Source organism: Chironomus tepperi, unplaced genomic scaffold, assembly GCF_022539635.2.
Source record: "Chironomus tepperi strain 1889 unplaced genomic scaffold, CSIRO-AGI_Ctep_v1 contig_359, whole genome shotgun sequence".
NCBI classification, from domain to species: Eukaryota; Metazoa; Arthropoda; class Insecta; order Diptera; family Chironomidae; genus Chironomus; species Chironomus tepperi.
In genome coordinates, this window is record NW_027226481.1 from 3,302,621 (window position 1) to 3,323,127 (window position 20,507).

General features: G+C 32.2%; 3 protein-coding genes across 3 annotated transcripts; all 3 read right to left on the minus strand.

Annotated features, from left to right (window-relative positions):
• Nucleotides 1–3,285: 3,285 nt before the first annotated feature.
• On the minus strand, nt 3,286–3,918 carry LOC139095116 (uncharacterized). Its single transcript, XM_070646366.1, has 2 exons — nt 3,631–3,918; nt 3,286–3,494 (listed from the first exon to the last, which is right to left on the minus strand). Exons 1-2 carry the CDS (start codon nt 3,900–3,902, stop codon nt 3,305–3,307), a joined length of 462 nt encoding a protein of 153 aa, XP_070502467.1. The 5' UTR covers nt 3,903–3,918; the 3' UTR covers nt 3,286–3,304.
• A 684-nt stretch (nt 3,919–4,602) lies between these two features.
• Nucleotides 4,603–5,352, minus strand: LOC139095075 (uncharacterized). The gene is made up of 2 exons (XM_070646323.1): nt 5,081–5,352; nt 4,603–4,825 (listed from the first exon to the last, which is right to left on the minus strand). The coding sequence occupies exons 1-2, from the start codon at nt 5,350–5,352 to the stop codon at nt 4,636–4,638; spliced, it is 462 nt and encodes a 153-aa protein (XP_070502424.1). The 3' UTR covers nt 4,603–4,635.
• An 829-nt stretch (nt 5,353–6,181) lies between these two features.
• LOC139095077 (uncharacterized) lies at nt 6,182–7,286 on the minus strand. Its single transcript, XM_070646324.1, has 3 exons — nt 7,012–7,286; nt 6,678–6,805; nt 6,182–6,281 (listed from the first exon to the last, which is right to left on the minus strand). The coding sequence occupies exons 1-3, from the start codon at nt 7,284–7,286 to the stop codon at nt 6,220–6,222; spliced, it is 465 nt and encodes a 154-aa protein (XP_070502425.1). The 3' UTR covers nt 6,182–6,219.
• Nucleotides 7,287–20,507: the final 13,221 nt, after the last annotated feature.

Genomic DNA, 20,507 nt, shown 5'->3' on the forward strand with positions numbered 1-20,507 from the left:
AATCGATTTACTTTATATTTCATCTGTGTCGATTCTATTCGATGCACGTCATGTCGTTTTCTTGCCATCAGAACCTGAAGGATATATCCTTGAGGATACATGAAATATATGAAATCCATGTACATATGAAGTAGAAAAAGAGAGAGAAAGGCATTTCTGAGAACACAATCTTAAGCTGTTGAACATCATAAGGTTCATTTTTATTCTGTTCTTGCTCGTCACCGCAAGCAAAAGTAAATTTTTTTTAGCAAGAATTTTTGTTGTGAGTGGAGTTGTGGTCGGTTCTGTTTGGTCCTTTTGTGGAATTTGTAGTAAATCTCGGATATCTAAGTCGTTGCTTTGGGGTACTTAGTAAGCTGAGATTTACGTAGTAAGTCATAGTCCCAATCCCTCCCTCTGGATATGCTTTTGAGTCATGGCTTCTATTAATTCTTATCTTAGTAAGTTTCCAAATAGCACCAAACTGATGTGGCTCAAGAATGGTGCCGGATATAAACCGAACAAGTTAGGCAACAAGTCATGGTCATGTCGACCTGTGGCTGGGCTTTTGACCGAATAAGCTATTTGTGCTATTCAGGGTCTCCGCTTCAAATCACTTCCAAAATTGGCATGTTGGAATTAAAATGCGCCCTAAAAACCCCCATCCAACTATCCATAACCAAAAATATTTTTTCAACACCATCATCCTCTTTCCATTCAGTGTCTGTCTCTGTTTCATAAGCACATAACATGCACATATGATAATAAAATGTGAGGATGTAAAGAAGTCAGGCAATCAAGACGATGTGTAAGTAAGAAAAAAAAGGAAAAAGTAAATTGCAGATTTACAAAATGTTTGCCTTTTCCTATGCCTGAGTGAGTGAGCATATGAGCAGAGGGTAATAAGGGAATCATATACCATAAACTTATATCTTGTCCTCTGTCGCAAACTTTCTTCCTTTTTCCATTTTTTTGCAGTTCTTTTCCCTCATTCTTAACTTTTTACGACAGATTTTTGTCAAAGTTAATATTAACATCATAAATCATTCATATCGGGGTTCCAACAACCATAGTACAGATTTATACGCACAAGAATACATGTGTACACAAATGAAGCAGTGAGTGGCTTTACTTAGACAGATTATTTCGGTTCACTATTACACTTAGTTTTGTGGGAATCCCTTTGAGTGATTTTTTGTTGATTTATAGCATAAAATTTCGGAAATTTAAGGTTTAACGGTTTTAGATAAATCAAATTCGAATAAATTAATGAAATCTGAATAATTTAATAGATATTTAAATCTAAAGGATATTTAAATCTGAAGTCGAGTCAAATTTCCCATACAATTTACCAGTGGTGGACAACCTTTTTTCGAGGCATACCTTGGTGGTAAGCCTAGACTGAAGCTTCACAGGACACACGGTACATGGCATTTCCTACTAGTATGCACAAGAGTGCCCCAACACATAAGATGTCCCCCACTGCAATATCCGAGTCAAATTCAAGCTTAATCCAATTCTAACTCAACAAATTCCAACAAAATTTCCCCACAAGGATCCATCGCACTGCTTGCCCCAAACAAGAAGAGATTTGTAAACTTTCATGTCATCGTTTCCACTACAGCGACCTGCTAATCTCAACTGCTTGTCGTTAACTACTAATATACTTTACAGTTATGCTCGAAGGCGAAATGTCAAATGTGTGGATGTTGTTTCTATGTCTGGAAAATTGAAATTCCATTTGTGTCTCCATCCACAAGAAAGAAAAATCCTTTCATAAAGATTTGAGGATGAAAATGTTAAGGAACTTCAGGATTGAATTTTATTTGGGATTAGAATATTTTTTTTTTGTGTTATAAAAATGGATGTAATAAGCTACTTGGAAGAGCTTTTATTGTTAAACTTATTCTACAAGATTCCATTATTTTTCTCACAAATGTGGAATAAATGTTGGAATTTCATCCGTTATGTGTGCAACGAATGTGGCTCATATTAAAGAATTTTATGAGCAGTAATAGTAAAATATTGAAGATATTGCACAAAAAAGCTAGTAAAATTGATAGTTAAACTAAAGTTATTGCTATAAATATATTTTATGAGTTCATTCACACGACTTTTTACTTCACAAATTTTTTGATTTTGCCGGCGCTTAAAATATTTTCAAATTCTTACTATAAAAAGTCATACGATTGGATGCGATAAACGTTATCTTAACATTCATAGTATTTTTGTCCACTTCAGATATTCGTCGTTCAATTACTGAACAGATGTTTTATTGTCAAAGTACGTGTGGAATTTTTTTTATTCTTCCTTAATCTTTTTCAATTTGGCTATAATTGATTGGGAATGATTGTGTATAAATTTATTAAGAGTTGTGCTTACTCAACACAATAAAATATTGCAAGTATGTGTTACAATGTTGCATCTGAAGTTCTGTGATTATTTTTTTTATACACCTGGCGCTTGATAAATACGAAAATTTAATTAAGTTAAAATACCTAACTTTATATTGATGATTTGTTTTAATTAAAAAGGACTGATTTGTAATTTTATCGGGAAACAGCAGTGTTAATTTCTTTGGAAAAGTTGGTTTTGGTAATGTACGATTGTAAACCTTACCTGTAGCCTTATTGAAGACTGATTGACCCTTCAGACCTGGTGTTTTGGATGAGCCTATAAGCTATCTTTTAATGGACTTATGGTCGCCAGTGATTTATTATGAATGATTTGTCCAAAACTTCAAGACTGCGCATCTAAAATGCAATAAATGCAGGTCTGATGTTCTTGACCAAACCATTGTATTTAGGAATATCAGAAAAAACCATAAGAAGGTAACACTTGATATTTGGTAGCTTTGAAGTAAGACATCCTAATCCCCGTGAACGCAGTAACTTGCAAGAAAAATTATGTCAAGGCTGTAAAATTGGAATTGTGGCAATAATTTCTCGAAAAACTCTAGCAAATTGAAGATTTTGTTCCAAGAAGTAGGAGTTTGACTCTAGAAACAAACCCCATACTCCATGAATATACATATCCTTGACACTGCCTTCCTAAGAACTCCTTAAAGATTCAGATCCTGGCATTTGAAAATGCTATTTTTCATTTGATTATTCACCTTAATATCCGTAATCTATCATTAAGATTATGCACATTTCCCTACAATATGAAAGTATTGTGTTAAATCACCCTTTGAGCTATGCTTTAAACAAACTATTTAAATTACATAAATAATAAAAAATTTATTAAAATTTATTCTCAATACAAAATAATTTAATATCAAATATTTCTTATAATTCACTTAAATTAATATCATTTTTCACACATTTTAAAATAACGTTCCAAGAATTTCAAAGCATGTAGCAATATTACTTCCATCCATAGCTTCAAGACGAATTCTTCCATTATTTACGGATGGAACTGTCGTTGGAATGTTCAAATTCATTCTCCATTCATAAACTCTACCAGGAGCTGTTGGACATCCAACTAGTACTCCATCGGAGTAGAGGAATTGGCAGCTGGAAGTGATAAATTTAAGAATTAGTTATCTTAGTATAGTTTAAATTGCAGAAGCTTGAATTAAAGGTCTGAGGTCGATCAAAATTGCTCGCAGTCACTAACCAGCCCTCAGAGCTTCCCTCAAAAAATACTCACATATTCTCATATTCAGGAATATTTGGAATATTAATCCATATTCCCAAAACAAGCATTGTCACTCTTGTAATTAATTGTGGATGTGCCTCCAAAAAGTCCATTTCAATATTCATTGTCAAAGGATCACCACGAGTAAGTACGCATCTTGTTGCATCACAATCGGGTGATGTTACCCTAATTGGTGGACGTCCAACTGCACAACTTGTCCAGAAGGAAAATGCATTTTGGACTAAGCAAAATAATACGATTAAAAGTAATTTAGTTTGTGCCATTTTTTTACAGTTTGTCAAGAATTCACACGAGAGACTGATTTACTTGCAACTTTGTGTGCCTTTTTATACCGAAATTATTGTGTGTTAATTGAGAATTTTTGGCTCATACTTTTATCATAAATTTCTACACCTGGTTGACTGGGTTATCGCAACAATTTCTTTTAAAATAGAATTCCTCTTTTTGATATGAAATAATTGTGATTTTTGGACCTTACTCAATATGTTATCATTGTTAATAGAATTACCGGTAAAAGCTGATAAGAAATTAAATTAAAGATTGTGTGACGCATGATTTAATTTTAAAAGAAGTCAAGTCATTGTCGTTAATTTGAAGGTTGAAGGGTCATGGATTGAAAGGAGTGAGGATGATGTCCTTGAGCAGTTATTAACGACTAACGATTTGAATTTAAGCAGTTGGAATGTGCGGACGCTGTCAGGACCGGGGACGTTGTCAGTATTGGTGCTGAAACTTCAAAACTACAACTGCAATATCGAGAAAGTATTGCATTTGGTACCGTTAATTGGCAGAAGGAAGCCAGTGATAGAGGGAGGCTATGGATCACAGTTGATCTGTATAGCCATCAAAGTAAGTAACTAAGCACATAAATTTAGAATTTGTACCAAAAAATCTTAAAAATTTATTATCAAATAATTTTTAAAATATAAAGATCCTTAATAATTTATCAAAAATGCAGTCCGATAATTTTAAAAATATTCCCAAATCCTTCCCTTCTTAAATCATAGCGCCAACTGCTTCAAAGCAACTAACTGTTCTTGTTCCATCGAGAATTTCAACACGCATTCTTCCGTTTTGGAAAGCTGGGAGTGTTGCTGGTACAGTCATGTCAATGACCCAGTCGTAGACTCTTCCTGGAGCTGTTGGGCAGCCGTGGAAGACTCCGTCGGAGAAGAGATGTGGGCATCTACAATTAGAATGAATTTATTATTATTTGTCAATTCCAAATAGATTAAAGGGTCATATTTGACTTGGTGGGAGACCAGAGGCAGTAAATTCACATTTTTTACTTAGAAATCAAGTAGCTTCGAGATTTGTCAAGACTGAGACTTCAGAAAATCTTCTTGCAGTCTCATTCTCAGTCTCGATATCAATTCCAGCCTCGATCTCGAAAACAAGACTTCGAGAAACCCAAATATAAACAAAATCCAAATAAACTTACACATCATCATGACCGGGAACATCAGGAACTTGAATTCCAACTCCCAAGAAGAACATTGTAGCTCTTGGACGAAGTGTTGGATGTGCTTCTAAGAAATCCAATGTAATTTCCATGACAATTCTTTCACCGCGTGTAACGACGCATCGATCAGTATTACATAAATCAGAACGAACGTTCAATGGAAGACGACCAACTGGACAACTGCTCCAGAATGAGAAGACATTTGGAACCAAGCAGATGAGAACAATCAAAAAAAGCTTTGTTGATGCCATTTTTAAAAAGATTTAAGTTATTAAGTTTAATTCGCACAAGAGACTGAATTGTTTGCGATTTAAGTAAGCCTTTTTATATGAAATAGCCGTAGCTTGGTAGACACGATTAAGTTGTTGAGTTTTTTTTTATCAAGCATGTACACCTGGTTGATTAAATTATCGCACATTTTATTCTGGAAGTAAAAACTTTAATATGGCCTGAGATTTTGTGATTTTTGGACCTAACTGAACAATTTTAGATTTGACGTCACTAAAAGTTGTTGCTATAAAATATTCAAAATAGCTGCTTATAAAAATTCCACGTGTGATGTAATGCAGGGATTTTCCAATTAATTGCTAAGTACTTAGTAATTCACTATGTGCTGATAAACAACAGGTGTTCATTAATATCAGTAGAACTTACCTTAATGTTTTTTTGGAACAGACAAAAAATGTTATCAAATGAGCCACTTGAGATAATTAATTTGTTTGAGTTATCTTGGAAGAATTTTTATGATGCATACGGAAGATATTTAGGCATGATTGTGCGTAAAGTGTATTCTGTGGTGTGAATTTTTCGGAAATCATTAAAGATGGTTTTGGGGTATTTAAGGTCAAGTGCGTGGATTGAAGAAGATTATCCAATAGATTGTCCTTGCTTCTCGGATAAGCAGCAATAAATTTTGACACTTTATGCAGGAAGTCCTTTTAATTAAGATTTCAAAACATTTCTTTATATTATTCACTTTAAATTATTTATTTGAGGTTCCGAAATTGATTTGAATATAAAAAATAAATTAAGCTTTAATTTAATAATTTTGAAGAAATATTAAATTTAAATTAATACTGATCGGTACTGATCATTAAAGACAACAATTCAAATTGTCTTTACAACATAGTTCCAAGAACTTCGAAGCAGTGGACAACACGGCCAGCATCCAAAAGTTCAACTGAAATTGATATAAACAATTAAATAAAATTATTTAGCTAATTTAAATCTTAATGGACAATGAGAATGCTCACTAATCTGAGCATATTAAATCATATAAATAGCAATAAGCATGGCACAGGGGTGTTTGGAAAACCCTTCCTTGTTTGAAAAAATCTTCATTTTGCTAGGGATTGTCAAGGAATAATTTCAAAATCCTCGTCGAATATCTCAAAAAATTACTATTTTGAAAAATTAATCTCCTTTAATTTTCACATAAATTCCAAAATAATCTAAGGTATTTCTCCATTTGAGCAGATAAAAAGGTCACAAAATTTCAACAATCGTTCATGCTTATCACTATTAGTCATAGAAGTTTCGAGAAAAAATTCACTTCAGACACTTTAAAAATTCTCACCTCGGATTCTTCCATTTTGGAAAGCAGGGATTGCTGTTGGGATCAACATGTCTAATGTCCATTGGTAAACTGTATTTGGTGCTGTTGGACAGCCACGTTGAACTCCATTGACATTCAAAAGTGGGCAGCTGTTCAAAAATTAAATTAGGATAATTAAAATCTAAGTAGTCATCAATTTTAATTTCAGCTTAAAAAGCTCTTAAATTTTAATCACAAAATGCAGCATTAATTCAGCTCGACTTGAACTTCGCATGGAGTTGACTCAATTCTGTCCATACAAAATCCAAGTAGACTTCTAGCTTAATTTTCAGCAACATAATAAAATTCAACTCACATGTCAGCAAATGCTGGATCATCAGGAATTTGAATTGGAACACCAAGAACAATAGCAAAAGCTCTTGGTCTAAGTAATGGATGTGCTTCAATAAAGTCAGACTCAACATTCAAGACAATATTTTCTCCACGAACAGCCAAGCAACGAGTTCCAGTACATGATGGTGAATCTACACTTATTGGTGGACGTCCGTTTGCACATGATGTCCAAAATGAACCGTAAGCATTTGCTACTAAACTGGTAAGGATGACTAGAATTAATTTTGTTGATGCCATTTTAGTTAGTTTGATTTGATTTCTCACAAAAGACTGACTTGGATCTGAATTCTACGTGCGTATTTATACGCAATTGATTCTGATTTTTTTTTACAGGCATAGTTTGATTATATATAACAAAACTGATAAAATATGAGAGATGAGAGAATAATAAGAGTATTTGTTGTATATATTTCAAGTCGCGAGCAGCAATGACGAATCAGTTTTCATGGGCTTTGATTTCGAAATCAATTTTTTTGAGTATTTGATATTTGTGAGTAAATTTTATATGAGTTTGAGTCATTGATAGGTAGGTAGGGAGGATTTTATCGTTGTATACCAAGTTTGGGATCTCTTCAGGCTCATAACGTTGATTTTTGCATTAAATTTGATCCTGCATGCATCATTATTTGAGAAAAAGCTCTTCATGTCTTGAAATTATCTAGAATTTATCATAAAAAATTCAAAAATCTTCATAAAAAGCTTTAAGGTCTTTGGGTTGGATAGATAGAGTTCCATAGAATTTGGAAGTATATGAAGCCCTCCTTGCGGATTCACTAGCTCCAAATCCACCAACACCCCTTCCCCAAATCTCCCAAAACTCATCTCATCTCATTTGTTCCCATATAAAGCTTTCCATGAGTATGTCAAAGTACTTACAAATAATCATCATAGCTTAATAAACAACAGGTGTTCATATTCGTATCAACAGCTGTTACTGGTTAATAAACTTGAAGACGATTTTTATCAATTCATACAATGTAATTAGTCAATTACGACTTTTTCAAGTCAATTTTGAAGTTTCACACCTGCATTTGAGCTTTGAAAGGGAATTTATTGATGGATTTGTCATTGAGATTCTTGGGGATTTTAGTGATTATCAGGTGGTTTATGGATGATGTCTGGTTTTTAGAGGGTGGGACGAGGAAGGTATTGGCAATTGGCAGGCGAAAGCCGGCGATAGAACCAGTTATAGGCGACATCTGAGGGAGGCCATCGATCTGTAAGGCCAGCAAAGTAAGTAAGTAAGTAAGGGAGGAGGGAGGAGGAAGGAGGATCTTAAGTTGTGTGACTGTGCATAGAGTGCTTCATGACACATAACAGGGTAAGTCTCGGGTCCTGAAAATAAAAATCTTCAATTTACACCTCTTCCAATCCCTTCCAACTGCCATAAATTTCAAAAAATTTCTTTAAAACACAATAAAATATTCTTCGAAGGAAATGGGTTATTAATTTTGCATAAGGCAAAAATATTAAAACTGTAAAAAAGATAAAATCCAGCACCCCATGCAGTGTTTGTTAATACTCTCAAGTGGCGCACTGAAAGGCAAAAAAAAAAGTTTATGCTTTTTAATGATTTTCGTTTAAAAAATTTGTTGTTAAAATTCTTCTTGTCTTCTTCTCACTTTACGGGACAGAAAAGAAAAAAAACAGCAATCCATGGCGTCGGCTGTTTAATTAAAGTATCAAGTTTACTTCACTCTATTTATGTTTAATTTTTATTACCAATGTTTCCATAAAATAACATCAAAACAGCTCCCATAAAGATGTTGTTTAGCTTTTTTATGATCGGGAAAAAATTTTACTTTTTATATAAATTGTTGTGTCGAGGGTAGATTAAAAATAATGGATGAGCATGCCTATGGAAAATGTTTTAAAAATTCTTCTTGTGCCTTTAAATCGGCACTTAATTTAACATAATATATGAGGTGATGGTTGATCATATATTTTATAATTTTGATTTTTTTAGGAGAAATATTTAAAATTTAGGGATATTTAAAATTATTCTAGGAAATGAGGGTTCACTTTTACAGATTTTTAGATGGAAAATATAGATAGATTTTGCTAATTTTTAAATAAGATGTCGTTTATGCTTAGATGTTGTCTATTTTGTAGACTATTATCTCATTTACCATAATAACCCCTTAACCGGTCAAGATGCATATACTAGATTGTTGATGACTGTTCTAATTGTTCGAGAAAATGGCTTGAGAAGCCAAAACGGTAGAGCATTGGCCTTACGTGCCAAAGATTCTGAACCCAGGTCATGTCGATTTTTGGAAACTCTTTTTCCAGTTCACCGCTTTAGTTAAGATGTTTAGTTTGTGTTTGGAATGCAGTTTTGAAGTATTTGACACATACTACTACTACTGTGTTGCTGATTTGAAATATAATGCGTCTCCATTACTAGGTATACAAGGATATACTAGTATTTGGATGATTGTCGTAATCTTGCAAACACTGATTGCAACTGGGTACAATGCAGGGTACATCAGGTCATATGACGTAATCATAGCTTTGCAAGATGCTGAGCTTGCAAAGGGTTTGGATCCCACTATAAACTGTAGATCTAAAGTGTTGTGGTACAACAAATTGTTAATCACGATTGCTTCCCGATTTTAAGGTTGATCCCTTGAAGCATTATATTTAATAGACTTGACTTAATTAATAGACCGCCCTGGACACGCTCCAGAAGCTAATTATCTATACCATCTTCACACAGTCCAGCTGAAAAACATGCAAAACATAATTTAAAATTATTCATCCATAAAAGTTTGATGAACAAACACTTAACAAAATTAGGTCATTGCTTTTCCAACAGCATCATGTCGCATTAAGACTCAATCTATCCGCAGCCTAGAAATATAAAAATCAAAGACTTCATCTACAACTATAAATATATTCTCCATTAAGTTTCAACTTGCTTTGTGGCTTTTGAATTCTCTTCCTTTTTTTCAAACGTTTACTTCGTTTGATCATTATAAGCTTATTATCTTCACTCGCTATTATTAAATTTTATTTTAGACGAATAGATGAAAAGCAGGTAAAGGAACAGAAGAGAAAAAATCGATGAAAAAGCACAAAATCATGCTTGTGGCTTCTGCTCAATTTAAATTAAAAAGGAATTTTCTTTTTCATTGAACAAATGAAGCCTCGCTGATGTGGAAGACTTTTTTTCCATTTTTTTTTTTTTTTTTCGTTAAAAATATAATTTTTTGACTTAACTAATGAAATTTTCTATCAATTGAGTTTATAGTCTTCTGGTCTTTGAAGTTTGTGGTATGATAAAAATTGTTCCGAAGCTTTTGAGTTTAGTTGGGGGACTTAAAATTGGGAATTTGATGATGATGATGATGGGATGGATGCTTTTGTAAGGTTTGATATAAATTCTTGATTATTGAGAGTAGAATTGAATATAACATGCCCGAAAAAGAGTCCGTTGGAGATCAGAAAGGCATAGCTCTAGCAGAGTCATGTAGATCTGAGATCGATTAAACCATTTGTAATAGATCTAAATTCTGGATAAGGCATTATTTTAAGATGTTATCTGGTATTAAATCAAAATCAGCATCAAAATAGAGTCTTAGTTCTGGAACCGTATTTGGGATCATTTAATCGATTTGTGCTAGTTGGGATAGTCTTGGGACCTCTTTGAGTTGCGAAATGTATTCTGTAATGCCATAATGCTTGGCTCTTAAGACAGAAATGCGCTTCTTATTGATAATATTGATAACAAAAGCGGGGGTCAGCGATAGAGCTATTTCAGTCGTTATATAAGAGATGCTATTTATTACAATTGATCTAAAAAGACAGTGAAAGGCACACAGCGTGATAAAGTAACTCCAAGCTGACCTGACTTGGCCTATGAATCAAATTCTTTTCGGGCAAGTAAGTTTGACTCTCATCATTAAGTGACATTAATCCTTTTATCAATGAACACCAGATGATCAATTTTACCCCAACAAGAGTCCCTATAAAAATTAATTAACACAAAAAAGACAATCCATCAAAAATTTTCACCAATAAATTAACATAAAAAGCAGGTTAAAATCTCATCACTAATTGTTCACCTTAAAAATTCAAAGACACGAATTTCCTCCCCTAAAATAAAACTTTCAACTATAATTAAAACACTTCCTCAACTAAAAAAATAAAAGTAAAGTATTTTCGGATCAGGCAGCCCATAAGCATTAATTTACTGAATAAATTTTACCTATCGTGAAAATTTTCATCAATTTTTGACATAAATATTTACTTATTTTGAATATTCATCGGCTACAACACTCGATAGGAATAACAACAGTTTTTTGTTTGTTTGTTTATTTCACACTTTTCGCTTTCATACTTTACATTATTTTGTGTATCTGATAGACTAAAAATGGGAGGATAAACTGAAAAAAACTTTCTCATTTTAAGCTGATGGATATTTTAAGGTGTTTTGAAATTTTAACTTATACTGATGGTAAATAGAAATGAATTTTTAGTGTATGGGTGTAAAAAAGGAATAAATTTAAATTTTAAAGGAAAATTATCGATTGAATATTGTTGCAAATAAGTTAGAAGAAGCTTGAGGCAAGGATGAGGTACTTTTGGGAATTTTTAATAGTATGTAAATTAGTTTATTTTGATATTATTTAATATTGGTGAAATTAAATTTAAATATTGTTGGTTTTGTACTGAAAAATGTATACTTTCATAGTGTGGCATATTGATGCAACTGTACCCCAGGTGGAACAGGCTAAGACAAGAGTCAGACACCTCTAAAAATCTACTTTGAAGTGTCTAAGCCTGAGGCTGCGATTAACCAACCTTACATCTAGTTATAAACTTAATTTTTCTAGAAATTACCATTATTGCTTTACTTGAGGTTGACTTATCTCATCCGGATCCAATTGGGTATTATCTCGGTCATACCATCAGCATACAAGCTTTGCGATGTGACCAGTAACAGAGTCAAATGGAAGGCCCTTTGTAATAACCATGGCTCCAAGTCGGAGCATGGTTCCAGTAAGTAAGTAAGTACCATCAGCATAGCTCGGCTATCGCTGATGGCACACAAAGTATATCCTGTAATACCGATTTTTAATAAAATTTTCAATTTTTTATATTGAAGTTCCTTTATTTCTCACTTTATCCTTGCAATTACCCTTAAAAAATTTCCCATACATACTCATAACATCCATCTCATAAATCTCATTACATTCTACAATATTAACTCTCAAGAATCTTCAATTTTGTCATTCATATGTCAGTACATATGTCATATTTAGGTACATTAAGCTTAAAGGGAAAAGAAATGTGTTATAATTAACCTTTAAGCAACCAAACAAAAGTCTCATTAAGCTAACAAAGAAATTTTATACAAGAATATGCTTTTTTAGAATAAAATGTGAAACGACAGGAGTTCCTTGAGGTGGTTTTAAGGGGAAATTCTAGCTGGAAAATGAGAGTTTGTGAGGATTTTAATTAAAATGGGGTTAATGGGGTTCAATGTGTTTAGGTTTTTGGGTTGCGAGGCGTCAATTCGCTTTTGAGTTGGACATAATCAAGTCTTGGTTTCATGCCTGAGTGCTGGTCTGTAGGACACTCTTTAACACAGTTATATCCCTCTAAATTGCAGCCTGGATAGCCTCCAATTGCCACATAGCTTCACAACACCACCAAACAACACACAACCCAATCCAACCCAAAATCATCCCAAGGAACGAACGGAATAGGAGACAAAGAAGTATGAAGCAAAATGAAAATAACAAAAAGCGTTTTTAATCTTTTCACAAACATAATTAGTATGACAAAAACACAAGCACAAAATTTTAATTAGTTTTTTTTTTTTCATCTCCTTATTTCTCTTACTCACCCGCTTCTCATCTCGCCGTAAACACTTCACTTTTTGCCTTTTTTTTGTGTATGTTTGTTATGTCACTTTTTTAATCGTGCTATAAAGGAATAAATGGTAAAATGAAGGTATTGTGTGGACTTAAATGATTATGAAATTTCTAAGAATTTTTAAAGGGCTCAGTTTGTTGTATGCTGCTGATGTTGCCTGTATTAGATGTTTCCAGACTTTATCTGATGTTTCTCCGAACAGCACAAGTTGGTTGGTCGATCTAAAATCTGTCACCAAGCTGGTGAGACTCTGATTTGATTCCAGACTCAGTTTACCAAGTCAGAGTCACTGTTGATGCCAAAAACAGGCTGCCAAGTCATAGTCACGTCATCCTTGGGTAGGATTCTTGATCAAGTAGCCTATAATGTGCTATTCTGGTTCGTATTAACTGGAAAATAAGAAAAAGTCAATAATTGTCAATTTAGCATTCCAAAACTCCCAAACGACCCATAACTGCCTTCCTTTCAATGCTCAAATTTCAGTAAATTACAACATAATCAATTCCTAATACCACCTTACTTTATTGTCTTGTTTCCCCCCATTTTCCTCACATACATATTAACTTTTTAAGGTTCATTACACAACAACTTTATTAAAATTATCGAAAAACTATCGAAAACATTCAATATCAAACAGCATGCATAACAACAGATTGTGACAATAAAGATTGAACCCTCAAAATAAAAAATTCAAATCAAAACAACTTCAACAACAAGTTTTGAATTCTCAATTATTTTCATTTTTCTCATTCATTCGCATCAATTGAAAATGCTTATTGTTTAATAACAATTCTCGACATTAAGAGTGCATTGACTTGACCTCAAAACAAGACGAGAGAATCAAATGAAAATATCAGAAAGAGTTTGGTGTGCAGGAGGAGGAGGGAGGAAAGCATCAGGAATTTATGGTCATGTTTTCCACAATAAAATACAATTTTTTTTTCCCCAATTCATCTCACATTCCTTCCCTCATCATCCTCAGGACTCTTTTTTTTTTCTTGTTTCGAATTCCACAAAATTTCAATATAGAAACTTGAGGATGATGCTGGAAGCGCACGCGCTACTTGATAGTTGTTGTACAAATGTTTTAATGTTTCTATTATGTAATGCGATACATGCATGTGCTCTGACTGTTCATTAAACCTAACAATGTTTATGGAGGGATGCTCGTAATAATATAAATGAAAATAGTTCAAACTGTGCCTGAATATTTAAATTTTTTAAAAATGTAAGGATGAAAACAAGTTTGGATTGATGTTTATATCGTCATATAAGTGTTTATGTTATTTTAAATCAATAAAAAAGGGTTTTTATTTAATGTGCAATGGATGTGAATTGAGTCAAACTTTTATCTTTTTTTTTAATAGTCATGAAATTTTATTTTAAACATTTTTTTTTAGGAAATATTTTAATGGGGAAATTTGATAGCTGCATGAAGCAATTTAATGATGAAAGGATGTAGGGGTGTAATGATTTTGATGGAATTTTTATATGCTTTTTTGGGAATTTTTGGGGATGGAAAAAATGTTTTTTGAAAGGAGAGGGCCCCCTACCCCCTTTAATGGGGGGTTATAGTAGTAAATAGGTTGTTGAACTGAATAGATGCAGCATTAGTTTTAATCTATTTCTCAAATTCAGAAAATGTCAGTAAATCGGACCGAATTTCCATTAATTTACTAAAATTAGTCCTCAAAATTGATCCTGAGGGGGCCTGTCCCCAAACCAAGCATTCTCCAATTTCCCTACAATCTTCACAATCCCCCTCATTCCCATCAGCACTCCAGCAATCTTCATCTTACTTAATCACATTATTCTTACTAATTTCAACAACCTTATACCTCCATATTACGTCACATTCGACAATAATTAATTATAGATTCAAAATAATGACATGTAAGTTGAGTAGTTCACAGTCCTTGTATTTATCAATTTTACCCCGATTTATTTTCATTTCTTTGTATCAAAATTAAGTCCCTTTTTACATCTTATCTGCATTTGTTGTGTCTTTTTGCTATGTTCTTTATTCTGCTTTTATGCTCATCATAAAGTTTTCTTTTTTGTGGGTCTTTTTTGTTGGTTTGGTGTTTTTTGTGTACTTTCTGGGGATGGATATTGATTGGGAATTGTGATTTAGTGTTCAAATTTGAAAGATGTTTAAAAATTTTGGATTTAAAGCACAATTTTGACAGGATGAATGCAAAATTGCTAGAATTTTGAATTATTTCTAACAAAATTGATTGAAATCCTCCAAAAAGTACACATCCCTTGTATAAATTTATCAAAATACATTCATTTTCAAACATTCTCATTTAATATCCCCTTAAAATGTTTCAACTTATTAGAAAAACCGCCATATCTTGAGGCAATTAGGTATTAGAGCATCTTGCTTTAAAATGTATAAAATTTTATGTTCTATAACATGTACGCACACATACACACACGTGTATATAGATGTAAAATGTCAACCTTGAAAGTGGATTACTTCCCTTATTCACATTGTTTCCTTTCCCTTATTCGTTATGTCTGTGGAAAAATGTCGCAAAAATGTTCTTTTTGAGATAAAAGGCATGTTAAAGACAATTTGAAGCTGTTTTGGTGATTAATTATTGAAATTTTAATGTTTTAAGATGAAAATGAAATAAATCGGGATAAAAATTGGATGATGAGTAAGAATTGTGGGGATTTGGCAGAGGTGTAGTCAAAAAAATGAAGAATTTCCATAAAAATCAATCAAAATTCTGTCATAAATTTCTCCCCCAAAGGATTCATCAATTTCTCGTTGACTGAAACTGAAACTTTTCACTTTAATCTTTTTCCTTCTTTTTATTTTTGAAAAATCTTTTTTACCGCATTAAATTTTCACTCACATTTTCGTTTAATTTAGACTTTTCTTTTCCCTTTCATGCTTCCTGTCATTTCATGTTATTTTGGAATTTTAATCACGAATTAAAGAGTTTTGAGTTCTTTTTATCTATTTTGAAAAGTAAGAAGTATATCCAACATTATCCTCACGTTAATTTCATACAATATTCTCGTCTAAAGACATTTATTTATATTTTTCCATTTGTATTACGGTTTTAATGTCACCAGCAGTGTCTGCATTTATTATGACTGTAATGAGAATTCATCTCATGACTTAATGGGTTTGTTTCTCTCACTGTGACTAGTTTTGTATCTATTATTTCTGTGGAAACTAATTTTGAAATATTTGCGATGAAATTTATTAATTTAAAATGGAACTTACTTCTTTTACAGTAAGCATTGAAGGCAGATGGGGATGAGAAGTTGAATAATCTTGCTCATGGGTAGCGTGCATCTGGTTTGAGACTGGAATCGATTGAATCTAGAAAATCTTAAGCTCATTAACTCAACTTCTAAGACGACTAAAAGTCTGATTGGTCCTTGAAATAGGTACAAGATGTCGGATGTTCTAGAGTAATCGAGAAGGGATTTAAGCAACTTAATTGGTGCTTTAACAGGACATATGAGTATCAGTAGCTTTATTTTCAAGTTTAATTTGACTAACAGTAAATCTTGCAGTCTTTGTGGTATGGATGATGAGACAATCATCCATATTCTATGTATTAAACACTTTGAAAAGGACTTCATTGTTGCTGAGGGCAGCTGAGGATTTATCCAAACTTACTAAACATCGCAACACCGAAGAATCGTCAAAGCAGAACAACCCTAATAGCACAAGTAAATTCATCGATCCAAATATGGCAGCAATCAGAGACAATGTTGCGCCTGGTATTAGAAATTGGCAAGAGGAAGCCAACGATAGAGCCAGCTTCAGGCGACACCTGTGCAAGGTCATGAATCATAATTGATCTGTACGACCAGGAAAGAGAGTAAGTAAGTAAGTAAGTATGACACCAATTAAGAGCCATATCAGCATGTGTCCAATTTTTCGATCAATTAACAATTTTGTGACGTTGTTCGGGCATTCTTTAGAATTTTTAAATCACCTTAAAACCTCATAATCACTCCTCACCCTTATATACTCATAATCCAACCTTCACAATCCATCCTCAAAAAAAAAAACTAAAATAAAAATCCCAACTCAACCTAATAAATTTCACCTCAAAACAACTTTCCAAATAATAATCGAATAAATGACCTACTAATAACACAAAACTTTCTCATTCACTTACAACGTGATTCATACCTTATTTTATCCAAAAAAAAACTAAATAAAAATTATTATTCAACATTTAACTCAAAACAAACACAAACACATAAGAAAAAGTTTTACATTACATCTGATTTTCATTACATATTCCTCGAGCATAATATTCATAAACGACAAACAAAAAAAAATATTTTTTTGCTACTTTCTGTTCAAGCAGAAGTGAGGTGCTGATGATGAAATTATCGGATTTTGTTGTAATTTGTAATTATGGCATATTTTATCATGTGATGTGATTTGAATTTTTCGTGGAGATTTGGTAACTTAAAGTGTTGTGGTACTTTTTATGATATAAAGTTTCAAGCACGTGCGTGAAAAAAGGTGGAAATTGCTGGTTGAAAGATAATTTTCGTTGAAGCTGCTTGGTGGGAAATTGCGAATAAATTCAGTGAGTTTGGCTTAGTTAAGATAAATTTTCAATTCAATCTCATTTAAAATAGCTTAAAAATCATCAAAAATTCTCTCAAGCTGCTTTCCAATCCATCAAACTTCAATATTTTCTATCAAAAAAATTGTCATTCCACTCCAGCACCCCTGAAAAAAAAAATGAGAATCAACACAATTTCCTAGCCGCCAAAAACAGCAGCAAAACATATAAAGTGCAAAAAGAAACGATGATTGAGTTTCAATCAAAAAAGATGAAGAAATAAAAAAAAAAAAAAAACTTTCGTGATTTCCACATCGGCATTTTTTTTCCATTTCCAAATCTGTGGTGTGGTACATAACATACACCATATCTATAAATATGATGTTATTATGATCTGAAAGGATTATTAATATTTGATTTCATTTCATGATGCATTTACTCACTACATATGTTTCATTTCTGACAGGCAAATGTGAGAGATGGAAAAGTTATTCGAAATTGGAATAATGTCCTTGGGATTGTTTTGGGATTGATGATTAAAATATTGAGATATTTTGGGAGAATTTGGATGATTTAGATGATTGTCATAGTTTGGCAGAGTTTGAAAGATTTGGTTTGAAGTTTGAACATAAATTTGGTAAATTTTGATTAAGATTTTCCAAAAATTTTGGAAGATTTCACATAAAATTGACAAAATTTATAGATTTTTGACCAAAATCAGTTAGAATTCAAAGGATATTACTAGAAATATGCCAAAATTTTAGAGGTAATGGCAAAATTTGGCACAAATTGGAAAATTTAGAGAGAAATTTAATAAAATTTTGACGATTTTGACTGAAATCTTTCAAAAATTGAAGGAATTTGCCAGAAATTTGATTAAACTTTTTGGATTTTGACAAAAATCTGGTAAATTGTGAACGATTTTGTTAGAAATCTCTATATATTTCACTCTATATATGTTTATTTCACTAATAGTAACTTTATTGTAACTTTACAACTAATTTGTCGGATTTTGGAGGTTTTTAATAGAAATTCGAAGAATTGTGAACATTTTGTCAAAAAGTAAGCAAAATTCACGAGATTTTGATAGAAATTTAGCAAAATGTAGAAGATTTGACCGAAATTTGGCAAAAATTGAAACAATTTGATTAAAATTGGGTGAAATTTGGAAGATTTTGATAAAAATTTGGCAGTAATTGCAAAAATTTGTCAAAATCTGGAAGATTTTATCAAAACTCTGACAAAATTCAAAGGATTTTACTAGAAATTTAACCAAATTTGTTCAAAATAACTTCAAACTTTCCACCAGATCATCATCAAAAATTGATCTTAATTTAACCTCTAAGGATAGGCGTTCATAGAGTAAAAGTAAAAAATTATTAATTCATATTACTTTGCCATTCCATTCGTGGGCGTGCAATACAAGAAAAAGCATAAGCCGAGTAAGAAAACTTTTTTAATTTAACTTGTGTGTTGCTGCTTTTCTTTTTCATTTCCATTCCATTCATTCTCTTCATCCTCTCATTTTCATCATATACAATTTTGGAATGCGAAAATTATTATTATTATTATAAAAATTGTTGAAGAGATATGAGAAACATGACGAATGGTACTTGAAGAAAATATTCTTTGTTAGAAAATTGGTATGATGGATAAGGTATGGCATAAAATGAAAAAATAAATTCCATTATGGCACAAGGAAAACATTTCAAAAACTTTACTAGCTTTTTTTTATTAGGAAAAATATGAAACATCAAAAAATTTATTTAATTTTAATGAAATTGAGAATTATGCTATGTATTTATTATTTACCTTTTTAGACTAGATATCTATCTTATCCTAGGCTGAGTGTGTTTGTCTATTTCATATTTCTATGATGGAAAGTTTCTCATCGTTTATAAAAGGCTCAATATTCCTTGTTGTCTATATTCAAGGGGGAAAATCGGTTAGGAGATTTTGTGATTTATGAATAGAAGCGCATAGCAAGATTAGACAAGAATTAGAGTAGAACGGAGCACTATGGGGCAAAATGAAAAAAAAGGGACATTCACTTTGTTTTTTGGACTTTTTCGAATTACATCTAGTGGGTATTATTTTCTTGTAGTACATATAGCAATAGACTTGCATGCCAAATTTCAGGTCATTTGGTGCTGTTTGGTCGATTCTGGAGCTGTTTAAAGTTGAAAAGTAGTGAAAAAACTGATTTTTTCACATCCTGTTTGACTCGGGAAATTCTATATTTAATTAAAAGATATTGAAAAACGGTTTTCGGTTCCTAATTGTACTATATAAGAGCTTTAATTTTACACATTGGAAAGTTTATATGTACTGAGTTTTAGTGGCAGGGCTTTAGAAAATGTATGAAAATACCAGGAAAAAAAGCTTCAGGCGTCCGGAACTAACATTTCTAGGTCGATTTCCCCCATACGGAGCTATACTAGCTTAAAGTACTTACTTTCTAGTTTTCAAAACCGTTAAAACCTTTACAATAAGTACTGGGGAGCAAAAGTTATTGCATTTTAAGTTTTGGACGAATTTTTTCTCAAAACTAATATTTCTCATATAAATTTAGAAAATATCGGTTGATTATAGTTTTTTTATGTTTTTGTATGAATTTAGCCATTTAAGAACGATTAGTGAAGAAATTTTTACAAAAAGTTCAAAATTCGTCGAGTTAGAGGTACATATGCTATTTGACGACTTGACCCTTTTTCTCATCACTCAAACGGCTATAACTTTTACATGACTAAATATTTTTCAATTCTGTTTCTTATTTAGTGTAGCTTGTAATAATACCTTTTCAACAATATATAATACTTAATAGTTGGAAGTAGTCTTGGTCGAGAAAACGGACCCTGTTTGTGACTGACCCTTTTCAAAGAAATTTTCAAAAATGTCATTTCCAAAACTACCACTTAGAAATTAAATATTGCAATGTTTTTGTATTTTTTAGGTCAAAATATGATAGTTATGAATCTCAAAACACAAAAAATTTCATTTTGTAAACTTTCTGTAAATT

What these genes read in the sequence shown, in the direction of transcription:
- LOC139095116 (XM_070646366.1), bottom strand. Translation starts at nt 3,902, where the DNA reads ATGGCACAAACTAAATTACTTTTAATCGTATTATTTTGCTTAGTCCAA. An exon ending in ATTCCTGAATATGAGAATAT is followed by an intron (nt 3,495 to 3,630) that starts GTGAGTATTTTT and finishes TATCACTTCCAG; the next exon opens with CTGCCAATTCCTCTACTCCG.
- LOC139095075 (XM_070646323.1), bottom strand. Translation starts at nt 5,352, where the DNA reads ATGGCATCAACAAAGCTTTTTTTGATTGTTCTCATCTGCTTGGTTCCA. An exon ending in GTTCCCGGTCATGATGATGT is followed by an intron (nt 4,826 to 5,080) that starts GTAAGTTTATTT and finishes TTCTAATTGTAG; the next exon opens with ATGCCCACATCTCTTCTCCG.
- LOC139095077 (XM_070646324.1), bottom strand. Translation starts at nt 7,286, where the DNA reads ATGGCATCAACAAAATTAATTCTAGTCATCCTTACCAGTTTAGTAGCA. An exon ending in GATCCAGCATTTGCTGACAT is followed by an intron (nt 6,806 to 7,011) that starts GTGAGTTGAATT and finishes ATTTTTGAACAG; the next exon opens with CTGCCCACTTTTGAATGTCA. An exon ending in CCAAAATGGAAGAATCCGAG is followed by an intron (nt 6,282 to 6,677) that starts GTGAGAATTTTT and finishes TATCAATTTCAG; the next exon opens with TTGAACTTTTGGATGCTGGC.